Source organism: Arctopsyche grandis, chromosome 11, assembly GCF_051622035.1.
Source record: "Arctopsyche grandis isolate Sample6627 chromosome 11, ASM5162203v2, whole genome shotgun sequence".
Classification (NCBI taxonomy): domain Eukaryota; kingdom Metazoa; phylum Arthropoda; class Insecta; order Trichoptera; family Hydropsychidae; genus Arctopsyche; species Arctopsyche grandis.
The window spans coordinates 2926249-2949328 of record NC_135365.1 but is presented as its reverse complement, the minus strand read 5'-3'; the positions used below and the strand labels follow the sequence as shown (position 1 = coordinate 2949328).

General features: G+C 34.0%; 1 protein-coding gene across 6 annotated transcripts in view; it reads left to right on the top strand.

The window, feature by feature from the left end:
* Positions 1 to 23080, top strand: part of Prp16 (ATP-dependent RNA helicase l(1)G0007) — a 101348-nt gene that overhangs the window by 69881 nt on the left and 8387 nt on the right. For all 6 annotated transcript variants that reach the window (XM_077441386.1, XM_077441392.1, XM_077441389.1 and 3 more), the window contains one exon: positions 22616 to 22795. In XM_077441386.1, the coding sequence (XP_077297512.1) occupies positions 22616 to 22795 (180 nt within the window). The remainder of the gene's footprint in view (positions 1 to 22615; positions 22796 to 23080) is intronic.

Below are 23080 nucleotides of genomic sequence, written 5' to 3'. Positions count from 1 at the left end.
AAAAAAAATACATTTACATATAATCATATAAAACAATAGCATTATAATAATAGCAGATAAAGTAAAAATATCAAATACTAAAATACAAAGTAGGGAATGTCTTGCACCTATAGCCAGCACCGATATATGTATGTATAAGAACCAGCCACAAATACAAACATCCCTGCGAGACCCAAATGGAAGAGAGAAGATCAAAATTCCACTCATACATCACATCCAATTACGAAAATAATGATGAGCGCGGGCTACCAGACAAATAGGTTATAGTAAACTCCGATCACTGAGGTGGAAAATATCACACTCGGGCTCAGCAGCAACTATTTCATTAGGAATTCGGATAGCTCTTGGAATAGAAGCCATTCGATAAAGAACTGTGCGAGCAGCAGGTACAACCATCAAATTATAATGATAAAGTGCAGACTACCAGACAAATAGTTTAAAATAATCTCTGATATCACATTCAGACTCAGCAGCAAATGATTTCATTGAGAAGTCGGATAACTCTTGGAATAGGAGCCATTCCAAGAGTCGCGAAGGTGGTTTTGTTAGTGAATGTTAATGAAAACTTGATTATACAGCTACGCAGTAATTTGCGGGTATTGTCTATAGTTTCTTCGAGTATAAATTGGTTTGTTTGGGGTCCTGCGGTACCTTAATACATACTTATGGTACTAATACTTACTCACTAAACTGCCTCGTGATATAACTGTTAGCATGAGATCGGTAACAATAGCCACACGTAGACAACTGCGGAACAAGGCACAACGCACGCACGGAGACACAGTCTTTACTTTTGAAATAGGCTTAATTCGTTAATACCGCCTCAAACATAACTCAAACATACTAACGCGCATTTTCATTAAATATTAGAAAATTCAAACATTGCGGCACAGTTTGCGAAACGCTGCCAAGTGGGCATTGACAAACCACAAATCGAATCGAGCACTTACTCACAATATACATGTTTCAGTACTGGAAACTTGCAAGGTCACCGCGACCGTCAAACGCGATCCTTGTTTATTTAACATTGTCGATTTTTCTTTAATTTACTTATTATTATTCGCAAAATTTTTTATGCCATATATAAAATTTCGTTTTTTACAGACATTACTAACAATTTAACCAGTAGATTCTATGACAGAATCACTAATAACCATACTAACACACTTGTGAAGAGTCTCGGTGATTACAACAAAATGTCTGTACCCTTCAGGTATAAACACAGATTACCTAAACACAATCTGCTTTAGATCATCGACTTAAGAGAGTCTTTAATTAATACTATGTATTAGATGTATTATGAACATTTATAAGGATTGTAAATAGGTTTTTGAGCTCTTTTTCCTATTATGCTTTAGATTAACATTAGAATAATATAATACTGTAATTACTAACCAAATTAAATTAAATTGTAAAATAGAAAATGACCAGTAGATCAGTAGCTATTAAAATAGATATAAGATGTATTGTGAACATAATTTCGAAATAATAAAAAGCATTTAAAAATCAAAAAAAAATCGCAAAATTGAAGAGTGGCGCGCACAATCTTGCCAAGACAACAGAGCGCGGTCTATTTCTGCGATTCTTAATCGTTTTGCGATGGTTATGTTTAAAAAATAATTTAAAATAAGGAGAGGCGTGTCGTAACGCGCGGCCCTGGCTTTCAGCCAGCGTCGTCCTCGCGCGAGGAAAAACAATTGTTTTTCGTTCGCTTTTCAAAGACCACACCCCAAGCAACTATTTCGGTCAGATTTTGGCATGGCTTTGGGTCCGGAATTCGAGCGATTTCAATTGTAATCAGCTTGCGATTTTAGATCTGGTCACGTGTCGCGACACGCCCAGCTTATTGATTGGTCGGGAAAACCCGTAGGTGGTTTTCGCCGCTTTTCCGATGCGAATCCAAGATTTTCAATAATAGAATTGTGAACTGCGAGAATAGAACTGTCGTTGGACTTTATTCGTTTAGTTGACATAGTTACTGGTCGACGTTCGTTGTTGCCAACAGTTTAGCAAAACTGCTAGGAATCCCATTCAAATTGTAATTCGAAGTCTACTGCGTTAGCTGAAAAATAATTTGGCAAGATGTATGATAGTGGAGGAGTTGATGCTTTTTCATAATTAGGCACGACTGAGAATTAATGGCATAATGAAATCTGACAATCGCATTATAGTATAAATACCATTTTTCAGTAAGGCAAAATAGCCCTTTCTCCAGACATAATTAGGTATTTATCACAACATTATATGCGAAAGGGGCATCTCTAAAAGGTTTTCGCCCTGCAAATAAAAAGATTACCCCTCTCTTTAATAGCTCGCACGAGAGATTCGGTGTTCGCCCGGAAAATCAAACGTCAAATGGGTTGCCAGTAACTAAAATAAAATTTGACAAAAATAAATACCGACCCTTACAACCTTATCTTAAATGAATAGAGCCAACCCTAACTTAACTTAACCTAACCCTTAAATAAATAAGTGTTGGCTGCTAAGATATTACTATGTGTTTAGATATACATATATTACGATATGTGGACCATGAGGAGAATGGGAATGGACAGGAGCGAGGCGACGCGCTATCCTACTGTCAAAAATTATAATTTCACTGATTTAGGGGCCAGTAAAAATGTAATTGGATATGGTTTCACTGAACTATATACCCAGTAAAAATGTATTATTTCATAGAAACGTCAATTTGCCGGGCGAACGTCGATTCTGTCTCGCGAGATATTTATGATATGTTAATTTGACATTAAATGTCGTTTTGACATTTATCGTGTAATTTATTTTGCAGCCGTGCCAAAAATATTATACCTTTAAAGTATTTACCATACAAAAGACTTCGATCTACTATCTGGATCTATTCAAATAAAAAGTTTTGTATGAACACTCGCAGACAATAAACGGTCTTTAGTGGCTTGGCCTTCCTTCGTGACGTCACCTGCATTTTCATATAAAAGAATACGATAATATTACGTTCGTCGTTGTTTACTATTCTAGCATTGAATACATAATAGTATGTAATTCTATTGCTTGTTATTGCACTCGAAATGTGTGAAAGTTCAACATAATATATTCCACTTGGACATGATAGATAACCTCCAACGAGTTGTAAGTCCTGTGACTATGTGCACTCTTATCTCCACGAAGGTCGTTCTCTTTGGAGATAGTACATACTACATGTATGTAAAAATGTATATAGAATCCTAAAATACAACTCGTTAAAAAAACGAGCTCACTTTACTCGGTATATTTTATTTTTATTCTAATAAACATATACCACAGTGTCTTCACAGGTTACCTCAGTATAACACTGTGGTCAGATAATACAGAAATAATACACATGTTATATAAATATACATACATATAAAATATGTACAAACGCATTTCATTTTATTTAACAAACATTCACATGCTTCTCAAAATATTTAAATACAAAAAAATAAAAATAAAAAAAACAATACAAATTAAAAATTAAATTAAACTAAAAAGAATAATAAAAGGGGATAGATTGTTTGTATATACTACATAGGAAAATTGACGGATAACAGTTTTAATTTTATTCTCATCACCAGAGATCGACGTCGAAGCTCCTTTCATGCACGATTTATGGGTTTGCTACAAATGGTTGCAAACCGCGTGGCTGCATGCTCATTTCGATTGAATTTTGACTGTTCCATGTACGTTGATGATTGGCAACTCTTAAAATTGAGTTGGATCTTTCTGGCAAGTTTAAAGTGGCAAAAGCCGAGACAAGAATGAAATGAGCATGCGGCCACGTGGTTTGCAACCATTTGTAGCGCAGCGACATTGTATATACCTATATAACGGTTAGTTGATTATTGGTCACAAAGCGCTCGCCCAAAAACCACTAAAATATCTGTAACGAAACATCTGGCAGCCATACTAACGATCACTTGAATGCTAAATATTCCGAATCTGCGATTTTCATGGCAAAAATTTTCTTGTGAGCGATCGTTATGTGACTATAATCCAATTACCATATACAAAATATACATTTAATTATATTAACTCAAGGAAATTAGCAAATAAACTCGACGTCACCCTATTCAAAATTATAGACATGCTAAAATGTCAAACTGTACTTCCTATGATGTTGAAAAACTCGAGTGTTTTGTATATTATAGAAGTTTCTTAATGATTCAGTAGATGTTTGTTCACAGAGTAAAATTTGTGAGCTGATTTGTTTTTTTTTTCAATTTTGATATGTTTTTGGAATTTTTCTTTTTTGTTTTCTTATATAACCATGTGGTGCTCATTGTACATGGAATATTATATTTTTATTTGTATTTATTATTATTATTTCGTCTCACTATACTGCTTTCTTGTTTATATATTATATATTATTCTGTATGTGTGCCAATTTAAATAAATAAAAAAATAACGAAATCGTTAAAATTTCACCAGAATCATCTGTCAGATCGACGTGATGACAACTCAGTTTTCAGATGATGCTCTTGCCACCCCCTCTTAATTTTTTTTAAACAATTATTTGTTTAATTATTATCATTATTTAACAAAAAACTTTTTATTTACACTATCTCATATAATTTAACCAGCGGAGTGGTCAAAGTTTAGAGTCTAACTAGAGTCCCGCTGCTGGCCAAACCTTGGTTTGTGACTCCAGGTCGATCGTTTCTTATCAAAGTTTGTTCATTTTTCTGATTTTCATTGAAACGGTTCCACGCATGCCACGCCCATTCACAGCTGAAGTCTACCCGGGCATTCCGTCCCGTGCAATTACATACGTTATGTTTGAACTTGGTCAACGCCACAGTGCGTTGCCACGAGATAAGGCAAGTATTATCGCGAAACGTCAGAGGCGGTCAACCGTCACGGAATGCTGTCGCCTTCTTCAACTTCCATATTAGCAGATGCCAATATTGAGAGAAAGGGCCTCAAGTCTGGCACATTTCTCCAGTTCATGACCAGACCCTTGCCAAACCAGACCCAGTGCCACAAGGCTTGCTCACACAAACACCACTGCCACAAGGAGACCCACCTTTTCGAAAGCCTTAACACTTTAGGGACCGCGCGATTACCATAGAAACTTACGCCAAATACCGCTAATTTTTTGCGAAAATCGGCAAATACGAATGGTTTTACTAAAAACTTTGTAACTTTTAAACCAATAGACATATATGTATAAAATTTTCAGGAAATGTTTTCATGACCATAATGGATCGAGGGATGTCTTTCATTCATTGGTTATTAACCCCTTGCCTGCCGTCTAACCAATAGCATTTCATAAATTTTCGTTTATCAATATTTTTAAAACCATATTTTTTTTTTCTCTTAAATCTTGTTATTATTATTACATAAACTGTCTTTATGTATAATCAGAATGACCATTTGCGTATGTTTAATTTTTATAATAAAAAAAAAGGTAAAAAAAAAATTATGATCCATGATCGATTTTTTATGAGTTTATAAAAACGTCTACACTAATTAAATGCACTATATTTAAAAATAACTATATTTATTATAAAACTACGAAAAAAACACAAATATTTTATATTTTTGAAATAATAATCACTAGAGTAAAAGTTACCGAAATGCTATTCGCGCGATGGTCCATTGGATTTTTTCAAATATTTTTGTGCCTTCAGGATCAAGTTGAAAAGTCATCCATGGATAACAAACCATACTATATGGAAATATCAAATAACTTGCATTCAATGCATAGTGAATAGTCGAAGAAACAACGAAAACACATTTATATAAATGGTGCAGGCCGACTGCAAGGGTAGGCCCATAGCATGTGTTTCGGAATTCCGAATTCTGACACGTCTGTAACACATAATTCACATAGTTTATAGTATAGGGGTGTGTATTACTGAACCTTCCAAGAACTTCATAGATATTTTGATGGGAAAATTTTTTAAATAATCGATTTTGTATCGATACACAATCGATTATTTATTTTATTATTTACATTATTTTTTTTTCTTTTATTTAAAACAAATTACACAAATGAAATAAATCATACATTATCGACAACTCTGTCATCTTTCGGCTAAATCATAAATTCCTTTGTCGTAAAATCTTCCTGGTTTAGATACAAAATAGTTGGGAGGAGCTGATTTCACTTCGTTTGCAGAGTTAAATTTTTTTCCTTCAAAATATGTTCCATCGACCGAAACGAATGGTAATCCGATACAATAATGCGACTAAACTAAGGGCTTCGATTTTTTTCACACGAGTCAATTTTGTAATGTGAGAGTGGGCGTAACTAGACGATACTTTTGTCTATTCACAGTGCTCTTTTGACACAGATGTGCCGAAACAGATGTGTCGTTGAATAATTCTTCGGTGGTCATTATCGGATGCGCTGTATGCATGATAAAATTAAAAAAATTTCATGTTTCAGTATTTAAAAACACGAAATTTCAAAATGATTGACATCTCCCGAAAATAGTGAAACTTATAAATATTTTATCATTAATTGATTTTTCGTATATATATCTAGACATCTCTTGATAATTTTTCGAAGCATAAATGGAATATCCATATTTTTTTTGTTGGCAAAGTTGTATGTATTTGAGAACGCCACTGTGGCGTCCGCGGGCGCCAACGCATCAAATATCCAGGACGCCAATGTGGCGTCCGCGGACCCTAAAGTGTTAATAGGAGAACCACACAGAGTCATTATAGCATCCCACGCCATCGACATAACACACTGCCATCTGATTGGCGAAAAATCGACCGGTCTTGAATTTGTTATTTGTCTGTGCTTTTATGCAACCGGCCTCGCCTCGGACCAGACTATTATTTGCGAATTTATTTTTAAGACCTCGTCTCTTCGTTGCGTGTAATGTTTTATGTCTGGATCCATAATTTGTTATATTAATAACAGTCGAATCTAGCTCATTTATTTTAAAAATAAAATTGAATAGATGAATTTCATTGCGTCATATATGTAGTTTTGTACTTTTAAAACAATGCACGAAACTAGATTAGGATGATGGGATAGCACCTGCAACTTCCCACTCTCTCCACCTCATAAACCTAACTTGTTTCTCACCTGATGTTATGTAGAAGTTTCACTTGTGCACACATTTTTAACACTAACTAGGAACTCGTGAATAATATGGTCTTAGTCATTTGATAACATTTTTTTCTAATAGAATGCTTATAATCAAATGTACTAAACATTATAAAGCAATTCGGAGAAATTTAATAGTCCTATGCATTGACGGTTACTAAACGTTAAATTTCCATACCGATGAGTTTGCTAGGAATCTATGATTATTCCTCAGAAGAAGATTACTCTCACGAATGTAAATATTGCTAACACAAAGATATCGCATACAGAAAACCGATAGTGAATTTGCATACAGAAAACCGATAGTGAACCGGCTCGAAATAAATGGGTTTCTTTTGTCAATTTCTATTGTTTCTAGGTTAACAATAGAAATTGACAAAAGGATCCCGTTTCGGCGCATTCGTCCGCCGATGACTGGTGATTACATAAGAGTAGGATGGTTTTTGCCAATTGATAAGGAACCGTAAACTCTGATAAGAAACGATCGACATAAGTCACAAATATGCAGCAGCACTAAAGATTATACTCGGAATAAATTCTTTTTAATCATGTTCAACCTACGGGATCGAACAAGGCAAATTCTCGATGGTTAGCATTAACGCAACTACCAAACTATGCTGCTGACTAAAATAATAATTACAAGCTTTTTATTTGTCTATTTTTTCTAAAATACGATGGTAAACATTAATTAGTTTTTCAATAACGACAATAGTTTCTTTAAAAATTACAACCACGCTTTTGTTTAATCGATAAGAAAATATCTATGAAATTAGAGCACGGAATAACTAAAGGAATTTTATACGTCAAAAATAATTTAATATAATTATATAAGCTACCGATAAAGTTGACATGAAATATCATTTACATATTAATTAGGAAAATTTCTTCTATATAATTTTTTAACAATATTTATTTTGAGAATTTACATATAATATTGTTGCGCAGGGGTGGGTTCAAGATTCAAATGCAAGGCCAAAGTCGCTTCACAGCATTTATTCAACGATTTAAGAGGTCCACACATAACCACCACACTACAGAATACTTGATCTATCGTGTGTACCTCATTATAAAGGATAAGTTGCCCAGCATAGCATCCCCGATCCGTTGGCGTGTCTATTCTCTAGGTAGGCCTACCCGCACTCGCCCCGTTCTGTGAGAACCCCAGCGTATCCTTTGTTCAGGCACTTACTGATTCCCTTTAGCCTAATCCAGAGTCTCTATTGTTCACCCACGAATGAATTTAGATAGCGGAAACTCTCTCCCATGTTCCTACGTTACAATATGTACATTACTTTGAATTGACGCCACTTTTGTTATTTAAATGTCGCAGTCGACGATGTATTTGTTTCCAATATCCGCATTCTAATTTTTTCACTAATTATTCTGTTGAAATATTTCGCACTTTTATGCTAATCCGTCTATTTAGTATGCACTGTGAAGTTCCACGTTCCCAATTTGCACCTTCGGTCCCAGATTTTAACAGTTACAAGCACATACTTTAAATACTACACATTATACATGTGTATTATAATAAAATGACATAATCTGCGCGTAAAAACGAATTTTCCGTTACAAATAAAGATAAACGTTTTAATTTCGCACTCACTGTAATTGCTCCGATTTATATTTATTCACGGTATATTTTGCGATAAAATTGTTCTATAAATATATTTGCAATATCGCACACTGTTTCCGCCACATAATTTGTTTTTATCGTTTTTTGATATTTACTTTTTTTGTTTTTATAATAGTTGAACTTGACGATCCAAAACAACGATTACAGAAGTACGATTTGATGACTTATTATGTTTCGTATTCTTTTCGTATGTATTTTGTATACATTTCAATGCACTTGAATATGTTAACGAGACTTTATTGCATTTTTGATGGGGCATCACTTTCAATTAGATTTTATTTTTATTATATATATAGCAGGAAGGCCTAACAGGTAAACCCCAATGCGCCTTCCTGGCCAAATACAAACATCGATATACAATTTTTAGAATAATTTTAACAAAGCATCATACAGATAAATTTTGACAAATTTTTGATAAACTTACATTTTCGGAGCATTTTGTTTTTATGTAAGTTGTCAAATTTCAAGATGCTGAACGCAATTTTGATTTTCAAATGCTTTTCATTATTACTAAATTATGTTCACAATATATGTTTATATATATTTTAATAGCTACTGATCTACTGATCATTTTCTATTTTACTATTTCATTTTAATTTTGTTAGTAATCATAGTATTATATTATTCTAATGTTAATGTTCAGCATAATAGGAAAATGAGCTCAAAAACCTATAAATCGCGCTATAATGACTATGCGATCCTTAGTCATTATAAGTTTTCTTTTTAATTAAAAAATAAGTTATTCGATCAATAATTAATTGGTAGCTTCTAGTAACCTAACCTCTTTAAAAATAAACTTGATGATTTTCTAAATATATTTTTTTTAATTTTACTTCCTCTACATAGTTTAAGTTTTTATTTAATTTATTTTTTATCTTAATTAAATTAATTTTTTGTTATTATAATTGACAACCCCTTTGGGCTCCATCGGCTACGCCGCCTCTTCAAAGTATTTTCGAATAAATAAATAACATACTTAATTGTATTTTAAAACGAAACTTTCCGTCTCTTATGCCCTTCGTATCCTTGAAACGCCTATCACATTATAGCCAATCCATTTATCATGTTTGCACGCGATCAATGTCAAAATTTGATAATCAAATAAGCCCAAATAAAAAACGTAAATTTCTAGGTCACATTTTAAAAGAGGGAATCGTCGTTTTAATATCACAATAGATTCGATCTCGTTTTATTATTCGCATGCACGCGAATGTACCATAAAAGCTTAAGAAAGACGATTTCATTTTACTTTTAAAACAATTTATTTTTGAACGACCTCGAGTTACTAATGTCACCGGAATGTGTCTCGGATATACGCAATTGAATAAATAAAAAAATAATAAAAAATGTTCTGTTTATAAACAATTGTAAATTGCACGTTGTAAATGCGCCTCTGAACGCTCAAGGCTGATTTGGCCAATTTAGTGATATCGCACATATTATAGTCATTTTTGAATTGTTTTAATATTGAATTTAATTTGTGATATCAACGCGTCGAAATATCATTTGTCGTTTTTATTTTTTGACGCACCATAAGGTGCAAGTGTGTTATGCAAATGTTTTCTGTTATGCAAATAAGCGCATTAGATAGTACGATGTGCTAATGGTCTGATTGCACAAAACAAATTTTACTGTAGACATCTTTCTTGTGTCATTTTTACTTTATCATATTATATAGTAACAATATATGAAGTTTTGTGATGATCATCCGAAAATTCTAATTCGAACTCAGAATCGATCACTGATCACGTTTTCATAAACTAGAAAGAATTTTTGTGTGTGTCTGAGTATTTGAGGGATTTTTTGAACACCGTTAGTCCTATCGAACTGAAACTTAGTATCGGTTACTGAAATTATTATCATTCTTACCATTTTTTACAAATTTTTAAGTTGACCGGAAATGGTACCTCCCCGTATTGTATGTATGTGTCCTCTTTTTTTAAGTTTTTGAATTCAATTATCTCCCAAACTGAATCAAACTGATTTTTTTATGTAATATAAATTATAAATTTTATACCCTAATATTTTTTGAATATTTTTACCTGAACCGGAAGTAGTACTTTTACTCTAGAAAATCGAGATTTTTTTATGTTTTTCTCAGAAACCTTTTGGCTTATTCAACTAAAATTTTATATCTAGAAGCTTAAGCTTAATACCAAGCTATGTATATATAACATTTGGTAAGCATCTGTCAACCGGAAGTGGCAGTTTACTCTTGTTCGATTTTTCTTCCACTATTTTTTTCGACCCTTTAAATATGTGTGCTCTTCACGAAAAAAATCAAGTATAATTCTTGTATCAATGTGATGAAGATAAAAAAAAATCATTAAATTTAATAAACCGGAAGTGGGATTTTTTCCTCTTAGAAAGGTCAAAATGTTGTAACCACGATTCTGTCCACACCCCTGAACGTATCAAGCTGAAAATTTATATTTGTATTCTTTATGTATTGACTTAGAGATGATTAGGTTTTGGTCAGAATTCGTAAACCGGAAGAAGTATTTTTTTTAAACAATATTTCATTATTTTATTTTGACCTTTTAAATTATTTTTATCTTCTTAATATTTAATGGGTATAATATATATAGTGATTTTAAGTAATAAAAATAAAAAAAATAACAAAATCCGAGAACCGGAAGTAGTACTTTTGTCTTGTGTAAGTTTCCCTACATTTGCGCTCAATTTGCCCCATAGCCTGTATGTGTGAACGTATATGTATGTTTAATTATCGAATTTTGTTTTTTTTTTTTATTATTCTTATATTCCTCAAAGTCGTGGGTTGTGGTCACATTCCATTTTTTTTTATTATTTAAAATATTATAAAGTGAACCTAAGCGTTGCATTCTTCTGCGCCGTTGAGCTAAAATCAAACGCCTCTTTCTTTTAAAAAAAAATCCTCACAAACCTAACCCGTTTCTTACTTAGTCGATACGTACATTTTCTTCACTTACATACATTCGTATGTACATACATATGTGTGAATATTGTAAAATATGCGGTTTTTAAACACTGTTCACATATTACGTATAGATTATATTATATTAACTGCTAATCGTTCGTTATTTTTTGCATTTTAATCACTCTGTAATTATCAACTGGTTATAACTGGAATTCTGCGATCGTATTCAACAATCTCATATCCGATTTGTTATATTATAAATAATCACACATTTCTCAGTCGGATAATTATGTATGTGATAATATTCATTTAGAAATTAATTTATAATAAATAGTATCTAACAAACGTGCAATCTTTACAGTTCATGTATATTAAAATATAAATGATAAATATTATATAAGAAATGACATTTTAACATTCAATGTATATAATGATAACAAAGCAATATTATCAAATAACGGTTGTTCTATTTATAAAAGCCCACCCCCACTCCTCGCAAAAGGTGCGCAAAAGAGCTTTCAGTATGCAGTTTTTTCAATGCGCATCTTTTTCGTGAATTGGGGTGAGCCATTGTAAATGAACCGATATTTACTATAGTTCTCAGCCCAAATCTACATACATATTTGTCTTAATTTTGCGTATGATGCAACAGATGCATTCCTATTTATCGATGTCAGTGGTTTCATGGCCTATCAAATATGAAATATTTGATAGGCCATGAAATATATATAATAACAAATGAATATTTACTATTCGATTCGCCATGTTTAAGCTGTCTATATTACAAATACTGAGAGAAACCGGGTAAAACAACTAGTACAATATACATAAGCATTTTATTTTTATTTTATATTTACGGGTAACCCTAATACGCCTTCCTGAACAGAAACATTGTACATTTGATACAAATATTATGAGTATTATACAAAGTACATAAATACATATCAATTAATATCCACTGAGGCATCTATGGTCAAATTTGCAACATTTTAAACAATTCAGCGAAATTCGAGATTGCTGAAAACTCGATATTTTGCGAGAAAATGGCTAAGGTTGCCAATTTGTTGGAACCGTTTCAATTAAAAACAGATAAATTGGCAAACTCTGATAGGAAACGATCGTCTTGGCGTCACAATTATCCAAGTCTGACCATCAGCATTAAATATTAGCACGGGATCGAACCCGGTAACCTCTTGGTGCTTAACATAAACGCAACCACCGATCTATACGACTGGCTATACAACGCGAATTCATACAAAGATCCACACTAACATCTATGGAGAAAATTTTAGCAGCATTTTATAATCAAATTGGCGAACCTCGAGATGCTAAATAACTTCAGATTAGCAAGAGAGATATGAAAGGAGACGCCAATTTTACCGTTTCAATGATAATCAGCAAAATTGGCAAACTCTGATAAGAAACGATCGACCTGGAGTCACAAAACCAAGGTCTGGCCAGCAGCGGTCTCTAGTGGGACTCGAACACATAACCACTCTGGTTGAAAGCATAGTATGTTAACCACTAACCCAAGCCGCTGGTTAAATGATGAATTTGTATTCTCGTTTATTTTTTCACTCTTGACTTGAAAAATTACTGTCATCAGCATCAGAATCCGATCTGAAGCGTAATAAAAAAATGTAATTAGCACCTCTGAAATTTCTTTCACTTTTAGCTCCAGACATGTACATAATATGCGAATGAATAGCTACATATTCTCAACATTGTACTTGAGCAACAATAGCGAAAATTTTAATGAGGTTTTATTACACGCATTATTATACTTTATGTTCTAATAAAAGAAAGGAACACCGGAAGAGTTGAGAATTTCATACAATCGTGCCAAACATTTTTCGCCCACTTTATTTATAATATAATTTAATTCTATCCGCAGATCACTCCCTCTTGGCACCCTCTTCTACTTCCTGTTTAACGCATGAAAGAATTTCAATTGAAATAGCAAAAAAATTCATGAACTTCCTCAAAAAAAAACAAAAAACGTATTTCATTTCAAACATATACGGAAACTCTTCAAAGCTTTCTCGTATAGATTTGTATATGCAATGGTGTCATCCAATTTTCATAACAACGAGTTTCCAACGAAAATTTTTACAATACGAAAGTTTTTAGTACTTCCACTTAGTCAATTAGTCTGGAAAACTTCTTACAGTATTCCAATTCTGCGCGCGCACATTAATACGGGAGGAAAAGCCTGTTCCTCACGTTCCTGTTGTATCCTGCTCGCGCAAATTAAGTGAGGATGTACGTGAGTATGTACCGTTTACCATGCACCCTTTTTTTTGATCTTTCGACTTAAGATCTTTCGATTTTCGATCTTTGCCTTCCGATTTTTGGTTTTTCAAGCATTTCTAATTCGATCCCGTGGGGTAGACCCGGTTTTTATATACATATTGTTACGTACGCCGCGTATTAACCGAATATAATCCCAGAGACTATGTGACCGGCCAATGGTTATCTGTTAACGGATTAACTAAGTGCTTGCACTTACTTCCAGGATTATATCTGGACTCTAAGTGCATTTAGGCTAAACAATGACCGTTATTAGTCCTTTCTCAGAATCGGTACGGGGAGATCTAATGTCGTGGGAATACATATCCGAATACGTGACTATACAATAGGTAAACAGATTAGACGTCCTGAGAGATGTACCCTTTATAAGGCGGTACGTAGGCGATATCAGGTCATTCTGGACTGAGCACTGCCAGTGCGTGTATCTCCTTAATCATCAATAAATGCTGTGAAACGACTGTTGGCCTTTTACTTGGATCCTATATAACAATATATATTATATTATATATATACATGCAATATTCTGGGTTGAAAACTAAATCCTCCATGCATTTGAAATTTTATTACATCAGACAGTGGTGACATGCAAGTAATAAACCTTTTGGGTTCATCGACTTTGCCTTTTCAAAAATACATAAATAAAATATGCCAACAGAATTTTTGTAATTTTATACCTCGGACTGTTAAAATATTATTTTTTACATTTTCAGTAGGAATTTAAACCAAACACTTATGTATGCAAGTATATATAAATTAACACTACTCGTCCTCTTGTTCAAAATCAATATTTGCACTTTGTCAAGCACTCGTTTTCAAACCCGACAAACGGTCAACGTTGATATCGGGCCAAGGATGTGAAGTGGCTCATCTCGAACTTCAATAGCGTGCGATGATTTATTCAATAGTGAGGAAAAAAAAACAATGTCATTATATGTAGAACACTATTGAAGTGGCTTTCGTCATGTTGCATCACACTCATTGAACTAATGTTTTTCTGCCGCATTGCACTAAACAAACGTATAACTTTGACTCACATTTTAGCATTGCATATTATTTTACAACTAATGTTATAATAATATAAGTGCCTTTATGAATAAATACATTGCATCAATAATACGCGGTACGTCTCCATAACTACGCTACAACGCACGGAATATAATCAGGGTCATCACATATTCACTACAGAAATGAAAGTTTTATTTTGATATAGATTTATTTACAATTTGAGTATATGGTGGTGTTGAGCGTTGGTGGCCAATCCGTTTCTTTTCTCAGTTGGCGGATTATTTGTATCCACTTGTTTGTATTTGTCTGTCCTTGAGAAGTCTTAAATTAAAGTATAATGTATAGTTTCAACAAAAATATGTACAATATAAAATGAACGATGTTTATATTAATTAAACTTAAAATGCGGGCGATCGCCATGACACTTTTAAAAACTGTCAAACTACGATGTTGATTGGATAATATTGTTGCGTAGGGGTGGGTGGAGGATCCAAGTAAAAGGCCAACCGTCGTTTCACAGCATTTATTGATGATTAAGGAGATACACGCAGTGTCACTGCTACGTCCAGAATGACCTGATATCGCTTACGTACCGCCTTATAAGGGGTAGATCTCTCAGGACGTCTAATCTGTTTACCTACTGTATAGTCACGTATTCGGATATGTATTCCCACGGTATGAGAAGTGCAATCATTGTTTAGCTTTCATGCACTTAGCTTGTCGCTAATCCCTAAAACCCACTTATACCAGTCGCACGGTATGCATTTAGTTAATCCGTTAATATATATCCGTTACAGATAATCTTTGAACGGTCACACGGTCTCTGGGATTCTATTCGCTTAATCCGCGGCGTACGTTACAATATGTTACTTAAATGATCAATTTACTTTTAAAATTTATCCCATGTTGTTTAATGTGTGTTTTTGAATGCATTGTGCAATTTGCAACGATGCACTTGCCCATCTTGCGAGTAATATAAACAAACGGAGAAGTTTTTATCGGACATGTGAACTTCGAGCACCAAGCATTAAATTAGACTGACGCCAAAATTATTTGAAAAGGTCTGTGGACATTCCTCACTTGACAACAATATGACACCTAAAGCCATTTCTATTAATATAACATTTCTCTGATAAGTAATTAAATTAAAAGAAATGTGTCGGTTCTGTGTTCGATCCGCACGCTGTCGAATTTTTTTCAAATACCTTTTAAATATATTTAATTTAATATTTATTATAATTTAAAAAAATGGTAAAAACTACCCACCTACCTACATATGTATATGTAAACAATATAAAACAACATTAGAATAATTAATTAATTAATTAATTAAATAAATAAATTTTCAATTGATTACGGTAAAATCTCAGATATGTAGTGCGTTCGATTGCCTAGAGGAAACATTGTCAACAAATATATAGAAGTTTTTTCTTTTGTTATTATATTCGTATACGTTTTGGCATTGGTTTAGCTGTGACGTATGTATGTATGTATGTATGTCGAATCAAAACGACTATTATAGTACGGCGAGCGTTATCTCAGACAGACACACAGAATAGCGATATTATATATTTTACAATCTACTCCTGATTCAACCAGCGCGTAGACTACTGGTTAGCATATTATGCTTTCAAGTGGTCACGGGTTTGGGTCTCACTAGAGTCCCGCTGCTGGCCAGACCTTGGTTTTTGGCTCCAGATCGATCGTTTCTTATCAGAGTTTGCCATTTTTTTCTGATTTTCATAGAAACAGTTCCTGTAAAAATCGCCAATTTGATTATAAAATGCTGCAAAATACTTCATTGTATGTCGAATCAAAACGACTGTTATGGTACGGCGAGTGTTATCTTACACAGACACACAGAATAGCGATATTATATTATTACTAGTGAATAGCCCGTTGAAATATCATCGCATGGGTATAAAATTATTATATACCCGTATAAAACTAAAAAAAAAACCGGAACCGGAACCAACCAACCGGATAGTTTTCAATTCTTTATTTGTAATAATTTTCAATTCTTAAAGTTAACGTTAACAAAATTTAATATTTTCCGATTATACACAAACGGTCATTGACCTCGTAACGTTGAATATTATTATTACACATAACAAATTACGTGCATATACATATGATGTGTATTTACAATACGTATTCTGGGCGAGGATATGGCGAGCTCGTGAGGGCCATAGCGTTTGGATCGGAGGGTCCGAGGTTCGATTCCCGGCGCCCGCGGTGAATGAAATCAATTTTTTTCTCGAATATCGTCAAAATATAAATAATTTAAATTATAATTATAATTTAATTGAAAATAAATACATAAAAAATGGTTCAAAACCTCGCTAAATGAAATTATTAAAATTACGTATTTTTATATGGCGAGAAGGAATATTTCAAATAATGTTTAAAAAAAAAGGCGAAATGAAAAATTGGATTTGGCGTGATGTCCGAGACAATTAGCTCAATTTAGACCCATATTCAGGCTATTTGGGGTGATCGGCTCGAGTCGCGACAAAGTCGTCTCGTCGAAAAATGAATTAATCGATTTTTATCGATTCTTTCATTATGTTCGGCGAGAGTTAGGACACACACACACACACAGATTACCGTCTTTATATATATGATATTATTAAATTATGTACACTATTCAAGACTAGATCATTTAATAATATAGGTATACGCAGGATTGATAACCAACATGTCGAAATAAGTTAAAATCAAAAACATTCAAATCAGTAAATTCCGCACCATTTATCAACTTTCTCTGACAGCACCTGTCAAATTATTCAATTTTTTTTTTTTAGTTTCGTTTAGTAGACAAGTGCTGCATACACATCTGACTCCTCCACTACTACACGCTTAACCCTTTCCCCGCTCGGACTTTGCACATTTGACGACGATCTAGTTTGGCTTCTCGCGCGTCATTTGGTCAAAGGATTTCGTCTAAATTTAAAACTCGCCAGTAATAAAAAGATGGCGAAACGTCCGCTGACGCCGGCAATGTTTTCGCGCTCACATGACCCGTTATTTTTAGCAAGTTTCACAGCTCTACGTGACGCGTACCCTGTGGCACTCACCTGAAATCCTACACCCGTTCGCAATGACGAGACATTATCTTTAACCCTTCAGGTGTCGAGGCTGAAACGACCCACCCCTCTGCCAATGCAAAATCTCATTAAAGAAAAGCTCTCTTTACAAGGTGACTTTTATTATATCCGGCCGGTAGTCTTGTGTTTCAAAGAGAAATGCTAACGAGCTCAATAACTAGACAGTGATTTGTCTGTTGCGTTTAAATATAATATAATGCAAGGCTAGGACAGTGATGGATACTTGTCACACATTAATCCCATATTTTCATGTACAATTGTACACGTGACCGACTCGGATAGAGTGCTCCATGTGTACACCCGGTCGACCCCCTGTGGTTGTTTCACAGCGGCAATTCTTCTTTATATAATACATAATTTCGAATTATATTTATATTTAAAAATGGGAAAAAGCAAATATCGGAAGGCAAAGATCGAAAATCGAAAGATCAAAAAAAAAGGGTGCATGGTAAACGGTACTATGTATATACAATATATATCAGTGGCATGCGGTGAAATTATCTCTCTTTTTGTCATACAGCCTTGTTTAATGTGCGCGCGCAGGATACGTGAAGAAAAGCATGTTCTTCTTGTTCCTGTTGTATCCTGCTCGTGCAAATTAAGTGAGGATGTACGACGGGGGGAGAGAGACTTTTACCGCACGCCACTGATATATGTATATACTAACCATTTTTCATATGTATGCATGGTAAACGAAAATTTTCGACTTTTTCTCGGTCACCCGTACACCCGGTCGACCCCCTGTGGTTGTTTCACAGCTGGAAGTCTTCTTTATATACATAATTTCGAATTATATTTAAAAATATATATTTTTTAATTTATTTAATTGAACATTTTATATAAATATTAGTAATATACAAAGTAAATACATATTGTTGCGTAGGGTTGGCTGGAGGATCCAAAGAAAAGGCCAAAGTCGCTTCACAGCATTTATTGGATGATTAAAGAGATCCACGCGCAACCAGTGCTTCGTCTAGAATGCCTTCATATGGCCTAAGTACCTGCTTATAAAAGGCAGGTAGCTCACTGCATCTTCGTCGACGCGTTTGTTTACCTATTGTTATAGTCACGTACCAGATATGCAGTCCCACGGTCTCGCGCTGTCAGTTCTGAGAACTCTAGCGGGAAGCGACCGAATGCCGTTACCGACCACTAAATCCATTCGGGGGTCTCCATTGTTAGCCGACAGCACTTAAGCCTGGAGATAATCCTCGAAAACCAATTATAACGGCGGCTCATTTTAGCATCTACAATATCAACTAACACCCACAGAGACATATATAGTCAAATTTGTAACTTTGCTGCATTTTATACAATTCAGTGCAATACGAGATTGCTGAAAACTCGAGATTTGCAAGAAAATGGGTACGGTTGCCAATTTGTTCAATGAAAATCAGATAAATTGGCAAACTCTGATTGGAAACAATCGACCTGGAGTCACAAATCTAAGGTTTGGCCAGCAGAAATCAGTGGGATTTGAACCCATGAACGATTTGTTCAAACCATTGTATGCTATCCACTAGTCTATTTTTTATGTATGTACATAAAAACCATTTCAAATTTAAATTTTCGATCATTTTTACAACTATTACCAGGACTTCGTATTAAATATGTAGATATTTTTATATTATAATATTATCAGTCAATAAGATTCGCAATACAGTATTGATTTTCAATTACGTGTGCGAATATAATATTACAAGTGCTTCTACATAAATAAGCACAGATATTTTCTATCCCATTTACTTTTAATACTATAATTCATGTCATAAATAACTTGACAGACATGTCTATAAATTACATAGATAGACGAGTCGTACGATAGTTAGATATTTGAGTGAAAGCTTTCTACGGTACTTGTATTTTATTACAGTGAGATAACTTTTTTTTATTATCCGTTTACTTACCTTTCACATCATATGAAAGTAATTTTGAACTTGTACTAATATTTTCTAAAATTGAAATGCATTATATTATATCATATTCTTTAAATTACAATATAAACGCTTTTTCAAGTGCGGTTTTGTTTAATCATTCGAAATGTGTTCTATGTGTTACTTTAAACAAATATCGGGTGTCTATTCATGCTATCCAACAGTTCACGCCTACAGCACAGCACAGTACCTTACGTAAACGACAGTTAATATTCATACTATACGTTTCGGCACGTTAAGACAAGTTTTGGCTGAGTGCAAGACAAAATCGCATGCGCACTTTCGTTAGTACACGTGCACTTGCTACCCTGACGTCACGTTATGCGTAAATATTTCCACAGTGGCCAAAGAAAATCGGTTTTGCTTGATGCGTTACAGTAACATGTACTGCTGTATGGTATGAATATATTTTGTCGGCTACTGCTGTTACGCTACGTTAGACAGGAATGTTTCCATACAAAATGTACCAAAGAATACTTGTCATACTGCTGGTTAAGTGCAGTTGCCGGTACTTGCTGTGTTAGTAAGAATCGACCTTTATTCGGAGTTTATTTGCTACATATTTTTTGGTTAAGTTGGGTAAAAATGAATAACCGTACTTAGATGCTATTATCTCGACACGTTCGGACAGGTTTCGGCACGTCCAGACTTGTCTCTACTTGGCTGGACGATAAAATATATTACTATATAGCTTTTGTGGTAGTATGGGCGTAACTTGTATCTTGCATCCTGCTCACACACACGCAAGTAAGACGCACATATCAAATCCTGCTAGTAGTCTCATTTGCGTGTTCGCGAGCAAGATGCAAGATCTTGAAATATCACAAGTTAGTAAATTTCACCCTCCAAATAAGTTTTCCCAAAATTGAGATCCATTTTATTGTTATTTTTAGGCAATAATTAAGGGATCTGAAAATATTCGGCAAAATCGACAAATATATTTATGTGCATATTTGTATATTCCACCCAAAGAAGTATGGAACACTGTATGCTATGATATGGTTGGCATAACGAGGAAAAACAGGAAGCGAAATATATAGGGTGATCAGTATGATAAGGATAGTGGATTGAGTGAAGATATTATAAGTAGCTAGAAGAATGAGCAAAGAGTGGATAAAAAGAAGTGCTAGAATGGCACCCAAGATAATGCAAAACGGTAAAAGGAAGACCACGCAGAAGATAAGTAGACAAAATTAAGAAAATGTATGGGGTGAAATCGATTAGAATTGCACAAAGCAGAAACCAATTAAAGCGTATTGGAGAAGCTTTATTCAGGCAGTGGATGGTGAACGACTGTAAATGATGATGATGTACATAAATATGTATACATACATGCATGCGATTACATAAGATAAGCTCGTTTGATAATAATAGTCCATGTACAGTTTTCATTTTGAAATTAGAAACTTATAAAACGTGATCAGGGTCTGATGGTGCTTACGGACTAAACCAACGACGATTTTGGGCCAACTTTTTAACCAGCAGTAGCGTACAAAATATCGAAATAAAAATTAAATTTTAAAATTGAAATTAAATATCAAAATCAAGCTAAAGAGCGAGATTGAGCTAAAATTAGATCATCGTTGATGTTTTGAATTACAACAATATTTTGAATTACGACGATACCGCATTTAAAACCAGAGAAATATTATAATTTCTCTGCGTACGAGCGAAAAAAAATATTGTTCAAGTCGTCACGACATGTTACTGTATTTCCACTTGGATGATCGATAAAAAAAAAACAATTCATAAAAAAACGCGGTGTCGGATGTCGGTGATTTGTCAAAGGGTTTTTTTTTCTTTCGTCGAAATAAAATTAATAATCACACATTATCCGATAAATTTTACCTCTGAAATGATTTAATTACTTGATTTATTTCGACGAGAGAAACAATTGAAGAATAAAAAAATCCGTTTGATGTGACCGACAACACCCCGGGTTAGCAAAAATCGTTGGATCACCCATACTAATACATGATATATTCTCAGTAACTGCGCATTACGGGAAAGTAAAAATAATAATTCTTTGATTTTTTTTCGATCTTAGTGCGTATCTTCGTAAGTCAAAACATCTTCGACAAACATAAGTCGAGGATTACCTGTATGTGATTGTTGATGATCTAATTTTAGGTCAATCTCGAAAATTTATTTAAATTGTGCATGTTCTGTTTTAATTTTCAATATTTAATTTTAATTTTAATATAATGATTATAATTTTATTTTGATACTTGAATTTAATTTTAATATAATAATAATAGTTTTAATTGTGATATTTAATTTCAATTTTTAAATTTAATTTTTATTTCGATATTTTGTACGCTACTGGTTTTTAAAGTTGGCCTGTGGGCCGTTCGTTGGCTTGGTGCGTACGCACCATGATACTGAGTACATGTCGATCGAAATTTCTGATGAAGACAATACTTTATCTATCGATACGTCGTATATATGTATGTACGTATGTATGTAAATAACCTAATAAGTAAACATGTAAAATTATTCATCTGCAGGCAAATTTTCCTCTGTCATCTCGATTTTCCCGCTCATGACAGCCCTCAAGTGAGTGGGATCGTATTTTCCGGGGTTTCGAGCTTTATTTCCAGCGCTTACGTCCCTCGATGACGCACAAACGTTTAGTACTAAATATCGAATTTTTTGCAATTTCAGGTTGTGAGCAGACGCCATGACCTTCGACTCATCGTCACATCTGCCACCATGGACTCGACGAAGTTCTCGTCGTTTTTTGGAAACGTTCCAACGTTCAACATTCCCGGGCGTACTTTCCCCGTCGAGGTGTTTTTCAGCAAGAACGTATGCGAGGATTATGTCGACGGTGCTGTAAAGCAGGTATGCATGATTGATTTATAGGTTCACATTATACTTATATACGTGGGATGATGTACAGGGAGTTTCTTAAGTTCATATCCAGCAGTAGCCAGCAGTATAGCTCAATGGTAGCGTGTATGTTTAGCACCAGGTGATCAGTGTGTTCGATCCGCTATACTGCTGGTCAGATTTGGGGGTATTTGTGACTTTATGAGAGTTTCCAATTTTATCTGATCAATGTTGAAACGGTTCCTCAAAATTGGCAAAAAATCATCTTTCCTGTTGTCACAAATCTTCTGTATTTAT